At 40.9% G+C, this 13,961-nt stretch overlaps 1 protein-coding gene across 1 annotated transcript in view; it reads left to right on the forward strand.

The window, feature by feature from the left end:
• Nucleotides 1-12,032, forward strand: part of LOC124554089 (dephospho-CoA kinase) — a 56,000-nt gene extending 43,968 nt beyond the window's left edge. Inside the window, exon 5 of the mRNA XM_047128138.1 lies at nucleotides 11,352-12,032. Within this exon, the coding sequence (XP_046984094.1) occupies nucleotides 11,352-11,546 (195 nt within the window). The 3' untranslated portion in view covers nucleotides 11,547-12,032. The remainder of the gene's footprint in view (nucleotides 1-11,351) is intronic.
• The last annotated feature ends 1,929 nt before the right edge of the window (nucleotides 12,033-13,961 follow it).

Raw genomic sequence — 13,961 nt, forward strand, 5'->3', positions numbered from 1 at the left:
ATGGACTAAAAAGACAAAATACCATCACAAATAGTTGGGAAGGCCAAAGAGTAAAACATAATTAAAAGTATATTGGACTGTGAGTCCTCGTCTTACATTGAAGTTGTTGACACAAGTCGATGGCCGTCCCATAGCTACCAAGTATGCTGTTGCACTGTGCCGGCTCGGGAGCTGTTGTGGACTGACGTGCCTAGGTGTTGTGGCGTGGTTACAGCCATGTGCTTGACGGTAACGCTATGCTATTGGGCGCCTTATTTCCTTATTGCATTGGTCTGCCATCGTTAGCCTCTCGCAACTCTGTCAGTGACATGCTAAAAGTTTAAAGTCGCATACCTACCCTAAAATAATTCTAAAAACCCGCTAAAAAATCTCATTTCTTTAAAATTATCTCGTGCATTTAGAATATTGCTTTGTTTCTTTTCATGGATAGCTATCTCGAATTCCTCTAGTAAATCTAGTTTCCTCCCTCTCTTTTCTACATGCAATATTTCTACGTTATCTTCTATGCTATTAAGGGGATGGCCTGTTTCATATATATGGTTCGCAACAGCTGATTTGTCATAATTTCCTAACCTGAACGCATCTTTATGTTCTTTACACCAGATCGCGAATGATCTTCCTGTCTGCCCTATATATTTTGCATCACAAGTTCTGCACTGAATCTTATAAACTCCCGATCTTTCAAACTTATTTCTCTTCTCGCCAATATCGTGATTAAAGCTATACCTCACTAGGTTATTAGTCTGAAAAGCTATTTTAACATCGTATGGCTTAAAAATATTTGCTATCTTTTGTGAGACTGTTCCGTAGTATGGCATCGTGATAATTTTCACTTTCTCTCCATCAGGTTTTTTCTTTTTGCGCTCATTACTTTTCCGTAACAGTTTTTTAACCATATCTATTCTATAACCATTATTCATCGCTATTCTCTTAACGGTATTAATTTCAGTCTCCCTATCTTTTTTGCTCATAGGTATATTGACTGCCCTATGCACGAGACTACGGAAAGCAGCTTCTTTATTAGCCTGCGGATGGCATGAATCATTCGGGATCACTGCATCAGTCGTAGTTTGTTTTCTATAAACGGAGAACGCATGTTTGTTGCCCCGTTTTTTTATATATTCAGGTCCAGGAACTGTAAACAATTGTCAGTTTCATACTCCACGGTAAATTCTATTTTATTATGTGTGTCGTTGAACTTTTTTACTATTTCCTCAATGTCCTCACAGGAACCATCGACAAGTAACAGAGTGTCGTCAACATAACGTTTGTAATAAACAATTTTATCCATAATGTTATCGTCAGAATTTAGAACTTTATCTTCAAGGTCATCGATAAAAATGTCTGCCATAGTTCCTGAAATACTGGACCCCATGGCTAACCCATCGTCCTGAATATAAAATTTGTTATTAAACGTAAAATAATTAAAACTTGTAATGAGCTGTAGGAGTTCAATAAATTCAGTTGTCTCTTGCGTTGAAATTTTACCGTATTTAAGGAAATTTCTCTTCATGATTTCTATAGTTTTGTTAACCGGAACACTGGAGTATAAGTTCTTAACATCCAACGAAACCAAACGGGAAGTGTCAGTGACTGGCGTATCTTTAATTTAACCTATCATGGTTATACTACCACACGCCGAATAGTTATTTTTATACACGTAAGTCTTTTTCAGAATTTGGTTCAACAATTTCGTTATTTTATATGCTGGACTATTTTGACCGTTAACAATCGGACGAACCGGATGCAGATCTTTATATATCTTCACCTGTGATCTTAATTTGGGGGCCGTTGGATTCATGATAACACAGGCACGTCAGTCCACAACAGCTCCCGAGCCGGCACAGTGCAACAGCATACTTGGTAGCTATGGGACGGCCATCGACTTGTGTCAACAACTTCAATGTAAGATGAGGACCCACAGTCCAATATACACTCCTGGAAATTGAAATAAGAACACCGTGAATTCATTGTCCCAGGAAGGGGAAACTTTATTGACACATTCCTGGGGTCAGATACATCACATGATCACACTGACAGAACCACAGGCACATAGACACAGGCAACAGAGCATGCACAATGTCGGCACTAGTACAGTGTATATCCACCTTTCGCAGCAATGCAGGCTGCTATTCTCCCATGGAGACGATCGTAGAGATGCTGGATGTAGTCCTGTGGAACGGCTTGCCATGCCATTTCCACCTGGCGCCTCAGTTGGACAAGCGTTCGTGCTGGACGTGCAGACCACGTGAGACGACGCTTCATCCAGTCCCAAACATGCTCAATGGGGGACAGATCCGGAGATCTTGCTGGCCAGGGTAGTTAACTTACACCTTCTAGAGCACGTTGGGTGGCACGGGATACATGCGGACGTGCATTGTCCTGTTGGAACAGCAAGTTCCCTTGCCGGTCTAGGAATGGTAGAATGATGGGTTCGATGACGGTTTGGATGTACCGTGCACTATTCAGTGTCCCCTCGACGATCACCAGTGGTGTACGGCCAGTGTAGGAGATCGCTCCCCACACCATGATGCCGGGTGTTGGCCCTGTGTGCCTCGGTCGTATGCAGTCCTGATTGTGGCGCTCACCTGCACGGCACCAAACACGCATACGACCATCATTGGCACCAAGGCAGAAGCGACTCTCATCGCTGAAGATGACACGTCTCCATTCGTCCCTCCATTCACGCCTGTCGCGACACCACTGGAGGCGGGCTGCACGATGTTGGGGCGTGAGCGGAAGACGGCCTAACGGTGTGCGGGACCGTAGCCCAGCTTCATGGAGACGGTTGCGAATGGTCCTCGCCGATACCCCAGGAGCGACAGTGTCCCTAATTTGCTGGGAAGTGGCGGTGCGGTCCCCTACGGCACTGCGTAGGATCCTACGGTCTTTGCGTGCATCCGTGTGTCGCTGCGGTCCGGTCCCAGGTCGACGGGCACGTGCACCTTCCGCCGACCACTGGCGACAACATCGATGTACTGTGGAGACCTCACGCCCCACGTGTTGAGCAATTCGGCGGTACGTCCACCCGGCCTCCCGCATGCCCACTATACGCCCTCGCTCAAAGTCCGTCAACTGCACATACGGTTCACGTCCACGCTGTCGCGGCATGCTACCAGTGTTAAAGACTGCAATGGAGCTCCGTATGCCACGGCAAACTGGCTGACACTGACGGCGGCGGTGCACAAATGCTGCGCAGCTAGCGCCATTCGACGGCCAACACCGCGGTTCCTGGTGTGTCCGCTGTGCCGTGCGTGTGATCATTGCTTGTACAGCCCTCTCGCAGTGTCCGGAGCAAGTATGGTGGGTCTGACACACCGGTGTCAATGTGTTCTTTTTTCCATTTCCAGGAGTGTACTTTTAATTCTGTTTTATTCTATGGCCTTCCCAACTATTTGTGATGGTATTTTGTCTTTTTAGTCCGTCTAATTTCATGACATAGACTTTACAACCTGATGATGAGAGCATTGTCTCTTGAAACGCGTTGTTAAAATATATGTATAAGAATCGCGGTTGAATGTTAACAGTGATAACCAGTATAACGACAACTGCTACCTCGACTCCATAATGGATTATATTAAACTCCCTCATTAGTTATGTGATATACCCATCTAATCTTCAGCACTCTTCTGTAAACCACATTTCAAAAGCTTCTATTCTCTTCTTGTCTAAACTAGTTGTCGCCTATGTTTCACTTCCATACATTGTTACACTCCATGTAAATACTTTCAGAAAAGACTTCCTGACACTTAAATCTATACTCGATGTCAACAAATTTCTGTTCTTCAGAAATGCTTTCTTTGCCATTGCTACTTTACATTTTATATCCCCTCTACTTCAACCATCATCAGTTATTTTCCTCCCCAAATAGCAAAACTCCTTTACTACTTTAAGTGTCTCATTTCCTAATCTAATTCCTTCAGCATCACCCAAGTTAACTCGACTACATTTCATTATCCTCATTTTGCTTTACTGCTCTTCCAGGTCCTTTGCTGTATCTGACAGAATTACAGTGTCATCGCATACATCAAGTTTTTATTTCCTCTCCATGGATTTTAATTCTTACTCAAAATTTTTCTTTTGTTTCCTTTATTGCTTGCTCAATATACAGATTCAGTAACATCGGGGACAGGCTACAACCCTGTCTCACTCCCTTCCCAACTACTGCTACTCTTACAACTGCCATCTGGTTTCTCTATAAATTGTAAATAGCCTTTCGCTTCCTGCATTTTACCCCTGCCACCTTCAGAATTTGAAAGAGAGTATTCCAGTCAACATTGTCAAAAGCTTTCTCTAAGTCTACAAATGCTAGAAATGTAGATTTGCCTTTCCTTAATCTATTTTCTAAGGTAAGTCATTATTGCCTCATGTCTTCCAACATTTCTACGGAATTCAAACTGATCTGCCCTACCAGTTTTTCCATTAGGATTTAAAGAATTTGTGTTAGTATTTTGCAGCTGTGACTTATTAAACTGATGGTTCGGTAATTCTCACATCTGTCAACACCTGCTTTCTTTGGGATTGGAATTATTATATCCTTCTCGAAGCCTGAGGGTATTTCGCCTATCTCATACATCTTGCTCACCAGATGGTAGAGTTTTGTCAGGGCTGGCTCTCTCCCAAGGCTATCAGTAATTATAATGGAATGTTGTCTACTCCTGGGGCATTGTTTTGACTAGACTAAGAAATATTAAATGTCATTAATCTTAATTCGCCTCCCAAAACAATTAGGTGATTTGGGTGGGGGGGGGGGGGGGGAGGTGTTAAAATTTTGCTGTGGTTCAAAAATTTCCTGTTGGCAGTTCTAGTGTTGATGTAGAACATGCATGGCAAGGGTCCCAATACACATCAGTAGGGCACACCCAAAGTTACTAGCACATGTCTCAAGATTCTCCATCCAAGATAACATGTAACATCCTCCCTTCCAAGAAATTGTCAGTGAAGTCACAAATTTTGCTCAATGCTCCGTATACTTGTATGTTCGATAATAAGTGTTGGTGTGGTAGTAGATCGAATGCTTTTCGGAATTTAAGAAATGCTACATTTACGTGACTATCTTGATCTGTGGCTTTCAAGATGTAGTGGGGAAAGTGCATGTTAGGTTTCAGAATCTGTGTTGGTTGGCATGGAGGAGGTCATTCTGTTTGGGATACTTTATTCCAGTTGAGCTCAGAATATGTTGTAAGATTCTACAAGTAATGGATGTCAAAGATATTGGATCACTTCTGCTGCCCATCTTGTAAGGCAGGTGTATGTGTGCTTTCTTCCAACCACTGTGTTAAATGGATCTACAGTAATTTACGGTTAAAAAAGGGCAAACTTAGATGCGAATTTGGTATAGAATCTGATAGTGATTGCTTTAGGCCCTGGAGCTTTGTTCATTTTTAACAGTTTTAGCTGTTTGTCAACATCACTGGCACTAATATCTATATCCCCTATCTTTGTTGTGGTGTGAGAATTAAGTTGAGGCAATACTTCTGTATTTTATATTGTAAAGAAGCATTTGAAAATGGAATTCAGCAGTTTTACTTTGCTACACTCAATTTCAGTGTATATTACTAACCTAGATCATGGAAGATGAATGAGCAAATGACTATTTAGAGAGTGGATGCGCAACTACTCACAGAAGTCAAACGTGGATTGTAACTATCGTCTGGTAGCAAAACTCAGTAGATATTCTAATGCATTAACGCAGAACAGATTTATGCTAGAAATAAAATTATTTCCAATTTTGGCCACCAGAGGCAAATCTGGCAATGTGAATGCAAGACAGATGTTTAGAAATGTTTCCATATATAATGGTTAGTAATGGAACATGGGCAGAAAAACACAAACAAATGAATCATAATGTTGGTGTCATTATTAACTACTGTTACATAGTTTGTTCAAAATCAGCATCAGAGACGATGATGAGATCCTGTACAGTACAAATTGTGCATCTGGTGACTAAAACTGGAACTAATTTTTTTTTTCCAGCAGAAATTGGTTCTGCATTAACGCTTTAGAATATCTACCAAGTTTCGCTGCCACACTATAATTACAGCCCACATTGGGGCTCTGTGAGTAGGTGCACTTTATTTATAACCGCATGATATTTATCACGGTCCACTTTCTTGATGGAGACAGTGGAGTGTTATGTGAATATCTGTGATGATATGTTTATTTTTCCTGCCCTTAACGTTTGTCTAGTCTAGACTTTAAGTTTGGTGTCTATAATATTATTTTTTCCTTATCTTTATTTCATTTTGCTACTATCCCTCGTAACTTCTAGATGGCTACCTATAAACTAATCTACATGTAGTTTACCTATGTGCTTTCTTTATTGTGACAGAAAAGAGCGACAGATTGTCTTTATTTCAGATTTTGTTGACGCATTTTACAGTTATCTTAATACCCACTGCTATTAGTACTGTAACAACAGCATATAATACCATTACAATAATAAGCAATATAACTCTTATAATTATAAAAATTCCTTATTACTACTACTGCGACCACCACCTATCTTTTCAGCAACTACTACCACTGAAAATTATGTTACTAACACCACTACTAATACTTCTGCTGCAATTTCATGTCATTATGTTAGCACAATTGACCCTCAAAAAACATTTAAATAGCATAAAGGCTCCAATACAAGATCAAGCAGTTTATCAAACTTCACTTTTGTCAAACATTTGACCGTAAATGGTGCTTTTGGACATGTTTGTCAGGCATAAATAGTGTTTGATGTATTGTGAGAAATTTCGATTGATGGAATGTTTGACAAATGGCAGACATTGTTTGTGCCAATGTTTCACTGCATTTGTCTAGTGAAAATAGTTTTATTACAATTTTTCTCCCTGTATCTTGAATTTCCACAGCTGTTGAAACTATGATCAAAGATAAAAACAAAGTAGTACTGGCAACTACCAGAACTGTATAGGTGTTCATCATTCCCAGCCATATGTTATATAGGAAGAGGTAATGAACAAAATCAGGTTATTAACAGTTTCACTGTCCATCTGCAGAGAGTTGGTATAATCATCATGTTCGGAATGTAACATTTCCATAAACACTTTTTCGTGTCTGTATTTCTCTCTCCTTTTAAGCCATTCCCTGGACCACTATGATGTTTTGTTCTTCTTCTTTAAACACAGTGCCAAAGTCAGAGTAAGGACTGCTTTGTCTGCATTTGTGGTCATTTTCACAACTGTTATAATTCTCACGAACATGAACAGCGTCTGTTTTGAAATGAGGTTAAACTGACAAACATTGTTTGAATGTGTATGGTCTTGCTTTCCATATCTGTGGCTAGACGAGGATGAATTTGACAAATGAGTTTGCTCATTTATGGGGGCGTTAATGCTTTGTGAAGCTTCACTATTTCTCTTTATTGTAGTCAGCGATGGGGCGCCCCCCCCCCCCCCCCCCCCCCCGCCTCCACACACACACTCTCTCTCTCTCTCCCTCCCTCCCTCCCTCCCTCCCTCCCTCCCTCCCTCCCTCCCTCTCTCTCCCTCTCTCTCACTACATCTACTAGTATTGGAATGTATCTAGTTTCTCTTTATGGTCAGTACCCTGTCGGGTCCAGCAATATTTTGCTGCTTCCAGACAATATGGCAATGGATTAGAGTGCATAATTTATATTTTAATGAGTCTTGTCAGCCTTCTTCGGTAAACTTATGGCTGCCTCCCTTCATTTTCATATTAAGGGGAGTTAGAACAGAATTTTTTTTTTTTTTTTTCCGGATTTTTATGTCATTATAAAATCGGTAATTTTCTGAATAAAATGGTATATATATCACTTATAAACTCAAACGGGAAGAATTTTATTTTATTTTTTTAAATATAATCTACACTGGTTGAAAATGTTAACATTTTTATGTGCATTACTTCAAGATCCAATAAAATTATTTTTTTATATGGAAGGATAGAAGGCTGTGGATTGTTGTGATATAAAAGTTAAATTACATGTTTGTATTGGTAGCACTGTCGAAAACATTATCGTTTCATAGTATAAACACGCAGTGTGTATCAAAGTGCTAACGTTTTTCTGAGGAAAAGTGGTGAATAGATTGGTAAATCTCTCAAAATGTTGATGCCAAATTGAAGTGTTTTTAAGAAATGTGGGTTTGATGGTAATAGATCTTCAAATAAAGGGAAACATTGTGTTCAACATGTGGTATGTCAAGATACAGACAATGAAATGCAGGCAAACTCGTCAGTATCTAGAGAAACACCCATTACTGCTTTGAAGATTAAAATAAAACATTATGATACACAGTCTTCTCAAAATGAAAGTGATGCAGATGGTAGGTTATGTTATATTCTGATAGCCTTAAACATCCTAACAAGGGTGTTAGGTAATGTGTGTGTGTTGTAAAATATGTGGAGGGCCAGTTAGTTTACATGAAGACAGTGAGGTATCAGATGGGCTAGCCAGGAAACTTATCATTAATTGTGCCAGTTGTAAATATACTCATTCATTTTGGAATTCTGATAAGTGTATAGATAATTTTTTTGAAGTAAATGTTAGGTGGCTTTATGGATTGAGAGGTATTGGCTAAGAACTCACTGCAGCAGAAGCAATGTGTGCCGTGATGAATATGCCACGCCCACCTTGTAAAATTGACAAGTATTCAGGATGTATTGGAGCTGCTGTGGAATCTGTTGCATGCGAGTCAGTGAAGGGTGCTGCAAATGAAGCTGTTGAAATAAATGATGGTATGAGTGACATACCAGTAGCTTTTGATGGCACTTGGGGTAGAAGTACGGCTACAGTTCTAAGAATTCTGTTGCTACGGTGACCAGTGTGGATACTGCAAAGATTTTAGATTTCCAGATTTTAACCAAACATTGTTATAAGTGTAAATCAGGGAATGAAGAAGGGCATATCTTTGACAGAAATTATGAAGGAACAGGTGGTGGTATGGAGGTCTCTGCAGCTTTTGATATTTTTAGACAATCTGTGAATGAAAGGGGAGTGTGTTACACTAAGTTCTTAGGTGATGGAGACTCAAAAGCATATAACAGTGTAGTAGCCACTCAGCCTTATGGTGAGAAGATTACCACAAAACTGGAATGTGTTGGTCATGTCCAGAAGAGGATGGGCACCAGGTTGAGGACGTTGAAACAAAGCTTGAGAGACAAGAAAGTTTCTGATGATGGTAAAGCCACAAGGGCAGGCTTACAGGCAAAATGATGAACTACAGCCATATTATGGGATGGCCATTAGAAATAATACTGAAGATTTGTTGAAAATGAAGCAGGCAGTATGGATTACTTTCTTCCACAGACTGTCAACTGATGAAAAACCAGTACACCACCTTTGCCCTCCTGGACCTGATTCATGGTGCAAGTACCGCAGTGCCCAGTACTTACTCAGTTCATATAGCCATAAACATTCCATCCCAGCAACAGTCATGGATATCGTAAAACCTATTTAAAGAGATCTGGCAAGTCCTAAATTGCTGAAGAAGTGTCTACACGGTCAGACTCAAAATCCCAATGAGTCGTTCAATAATCTTATATGGACTTGCTTACCAAAAACGTTTTTGTTGGAATGAAGACACTAAAGTGGGTGGTCATTGATGCTGTTATTGCTTTTAATGATGGCAACATTGGTAGGGTGAAAGTACTACAGCATATGGGAATTAATTCTGGAGCAAACTGCACCAGAGAACTTGAATGGATGGACAAGGTTTGCATTAATAAAGCAGAGTTGGCCACTAAGGAGTGCAGAAAGAAGAAAAAAACTTGGAAAAAGATCAAGAGGATGATATACTGTATGGTGCAGGGTGCTTCTGAGTGACTAAAAATAAAAAATTAAGCATATATTAAGTGAGTTACAGTCTTTTGAAACTTTAGAAGCCGTTCCCGAAAATTTACATTCTCTGTTGCATTTTTCCCTAAATCTCAGAAACCACTTTGAGTAGAGTATTCAAATTTTCGGGGAGTAATAACATACATATCCTGAGTCTACTGAACTAAAAGAACAATATAGTGTTGTGTATAATCAAAGTTATTTAGGATGACGTACAAAAAAAGTACCCCCAATTTTAACCGTGTAGTTAAAAAATACACAGAGGCTGAAATGCAGTTATTGTAGTACAGTAGACGAGGACATACAGTTTAATGTCCTATAAAAGTTTTATGTCAATGGCTACAGTGGTTCCTGAAATACAGGGAAGCCAAGTCACTAAATTTAACATTGTCGGGATAGAGTGTTCCAACTTTCCTTAAGGGTCTGAGCGATCGTAGACCTGTTGGGATTTGTTGTAATTCTACATCTACATCTACATTTATAATCCGCACGCCACCCAACAGTGTGTGGCGGAGGGCACTTTACGTGCCACTGTCATTACCTCCCTTTCCTGTTCCACTCGCGTATGGTTCGCGGGAAGAACGACTGCCGGAAAGCCTCCATTCTCGCTCGAATCTCTCTAATTTTACATTCGTGATCTCCTCGGGTGGTATAAGTCGGGGGAAGCAATATATTCGATATCTCATCCAGAAACGCACCCTCTCGAAACCTGGACAGCAAGCTACACTGCGATGCAGAGTGCCTGTCTTACAGAGTCTGCCACTCGAGTTTGTTAAACATCTGCATAACGCTATCACGCTTACCAGATAACACTGTGACGAAACGCGCCCCTCTTCTTTGGATCTTGTCTATCTCCTCCGTCAACCCGACCTGGTACGGATCCCACACTGATGAGCAATACTCAAGTATAGGTCGAACGAGTGTTTTGTAAGCCACCTCCTTTGTCGATGGACAACATTTTCAAAGGACTCTCCCAACGAGTTTCGACCTAGTACCCGCCTTACCGACAATTAATTTTATATGATCATTCCACTTCAAATCATTCTGCACGCGTACTCCCAGATATTTGACAGAAGTAACTACTGCCAGTGTTTGTTCCGCTATCATATAATCATACAATAAAGGATCCTTCTTTCTATGTATTTGCAATACATTACATTTGTCTATGTCAAGGGTCAGTTGCCACTCCCTGCACCAAGTGCCTGTCCGCTGCAGATCTTCCTGCATTTCGCTACAATTTTCTAATGCTGCGACTTCTCTGTATACTACAGCACCATCCGTGAAAAGCCGCATGGAACTTCCGACACTATCTACTAGGATCGTGTTGGGATCTTGCTTACCTTACCTCTATCACAATATCTGTCGGTTGTAGTTACACCTTGTTTTTTTGTGAGACAGCACGAGTTACAAGATTTAAGGTAACGAAGTCCTCTTTTTCTCCAATTATGTGATAAACAATTTTATGTCCTAAAGGCTGCCTAGCAGCCCTCACTTTACCTTCAACTAGGGGACATTACCACAGGGGACGTCCGACTTTTTCTGACAGGTGGTGCGCATCATAAACACGCTGCGCGCCTCGCGTGCTCACTGGCGCCTGCGCCTGCTGCTCATCCTCGGGGCCACGGCGGGTGTCGCGGGCGCCGCCCTCGCTGCCTGGTGGTGGTGGTTTGCCGCGGGCTCGGCGCACCGCGGAGGTCGCTCTGCCGGCCGGCCCGGTGTCCTGGAGCCGCTCAGGAGGTAGTGCGGAGCACGGTACGGGAGTTCGCCACGTCGGGATGCGGCAGTCTGGAGGCACTCCGATCGCTCCTTTCGAGAGGACTGACGGGGTGAAACGCCTCCCGCGTGCCGGCGAGAAGTGCCATTCTGTGAGGTAGTTTGGACTTGTGCCAGTGTCTGCTGCAGAGTTTCGGGAGCTGTTTCTCGTAGTTGTACGGGTTTCATTCCGTAAACCTTGCTATTAGCGCGCGTGTGTGTGTTTGAGCGACAGTGATTCTTAGAGAAACACCAGTTTGTGTCATTTCTGACTCCTTAGGTCATCCGTACACCCACTCTTACAGTGTGTATCTGTTGTGACTGTACGTGTTTATGCTTTAAGTTGTACAGAACCCACTACTCTGCATTGTATTATTCTGCTCATTTATTGTGGAAACCGAGGCAGGCACATTATTGAGATAATTGTTCTTGTAAACAACAGACAGTGTATCTAAATAAACAATGTTTGTTTCCATACTTGTCTTTCACTCGATTGGAAATGGCATAAGGATAAAGTGGCAACAAGTAGGATTGGGAAGAACCAATTTTACAGAGGTTGTCGACACAGCTCAGTGTGAGAACGATTAAACTGCCGTGATTTGAGAAACAGTTCAGCTGCTTACTGCTTTCAGAATTCTGGATACTTTCCTCCCTAAAAGTTTTGTGGCATATTTCTGAATACAGCGGTGGATACTCCCTGTTTAAAATGAGTGATATAGTGAAGACAGGAGGTGCTGAGTTATAGGTAGCACATGCAAAGTTCACAGAACTACTTGGACAATTTCATGACTGTTCAATTTTTAAATAGTATGTGTGACAAATGAATTCCTAAATTTTTCTGTGCAAGCTGCCAATTTCTCTTATTTTTATCACAATAACAAACAATGGAATATCCAGGATGGAATAATGACAATAGGAAAAGGACAGATTGCTACTCAACATACAGTGGAAATGTTGAGTCGCTGACAGGTTGTGCCTATCTTCAACTCAACACCTCCACTATATGGTGATTAGTAATGTGTCCTTTTGATAATATTGTCATTATGTTATCATGATAATTGTTCCTCCCTGTATAATTGGGAGTCGACAAAATGTTTTTGCTCACAGCGGAAGTTAGTGATCAAAATTTCATGAAAAGATCTCATCATAAATAAAAATGGCTTTCACTTAATCACCCAAACTTAGGTATGATATCATATTTTGTGATAATACAAAACGAGCTGCCCTTGTCTGAAATTTTTTGATGTCATATGTCAATTCTATCTTATAAGGATTTCGTGCTGCACAGCAAAACTCCAGAAGGGATCAGACGAGTGTTGTGTCGGGAGCCCCTTTAGTAGATTTCTTCACACTTCTGAGTGTTGTGCAAATAAAACTGTCTTTGGTTCGCATTCCCAACAGCAATTTCTATGATAGTTAGAATTCTTAGTTATTGTAATATCTAGGAATTTAGTTAAATTGACAATCTTTAAATTTGTGTGATATATTATGTAACAAAACTTTAATGGATTTTTTAAGTACTGATGTGGACAATTTCTCACTTTTTATTGTTTAGGGTCAACCACAACTATAGGCCCCATACAGATATCTAATCTAAATTTTGGAATTTGTGTTGGTGTGCTGATGACTTTTTAGATGATAAATGACAGCATCACGTGCAAACACTCAAAGGTGCCTGCTCAGTTTGTCTCCTGAATTGTTTATATAGATTAAGAACAGTAGAGAGCCCATAGCAAATCCTTGGGAACATCAGATATTAGTTCTGTTTCACTCAGTCACTTCCCATTAGGTACTACGACCTGTGACCTTTCCAACAGGAATTCGTGAATCCAGTTGCACAGTTGAAACCTTACCACACAATTTTACTAGAAGCTGCTTGTGAGTAAAAGTGTCAAAGTCCTTTTGGAAAATTAGAAATAGGGAATCAACTTGGGATCCCCTGTTGATAGCACTCATTGTGTCATACGATTAAAGAGGCAGTGGGTTTCAAAAGAACCATATTTTCCGAATCCGGTCTGCTTGTGTCAATAGAGTATGCCCTTAGAGGTATTTCATTATACTGGAATGCGGTAATACTCCAAATTATCGGTGATATGGGGCTGTAGTGAGCAGATTGCTCACTGCCTCCCCTGTTTGGCTAATCTTTCTGTGGTAAATTTAATTCACTTAGTGAGATTGTCATCAGTTTCTTTTGACTAAAGCTGCAAGCACCAAAACCTGAAACCGGCTTGCTGTTCTGAAAGCCCTATTTAGTCAAACAGAACATTTTGTACACATTGTATACAAAGCACTGTTTCCTAGACTCTCGCTGCAAGAACCACTCACCCCTCCTTGTAGAGTGTGTACGCATAAATTTTTTGGACCACCGTCCTTTGTGGGGGCCGTGTGTGCCTACTTTGATCTC

Source organism: Schistocerca americana, chromosome 11 (assembly GCF_021461395.2).
Source record: "Schistocerca americana isolate TAMUIC-IGC-003095 chromosome 11, iqSchAmer2.1, whole genome shotgun sequence".
Taxonomy (NCBI): domain Eukaryota; kingdom Metazoa; phylum Arthropoda; class Insecta; order Orthoptera; family Acrididae; genus Schistocerca; species Schistocerca americana.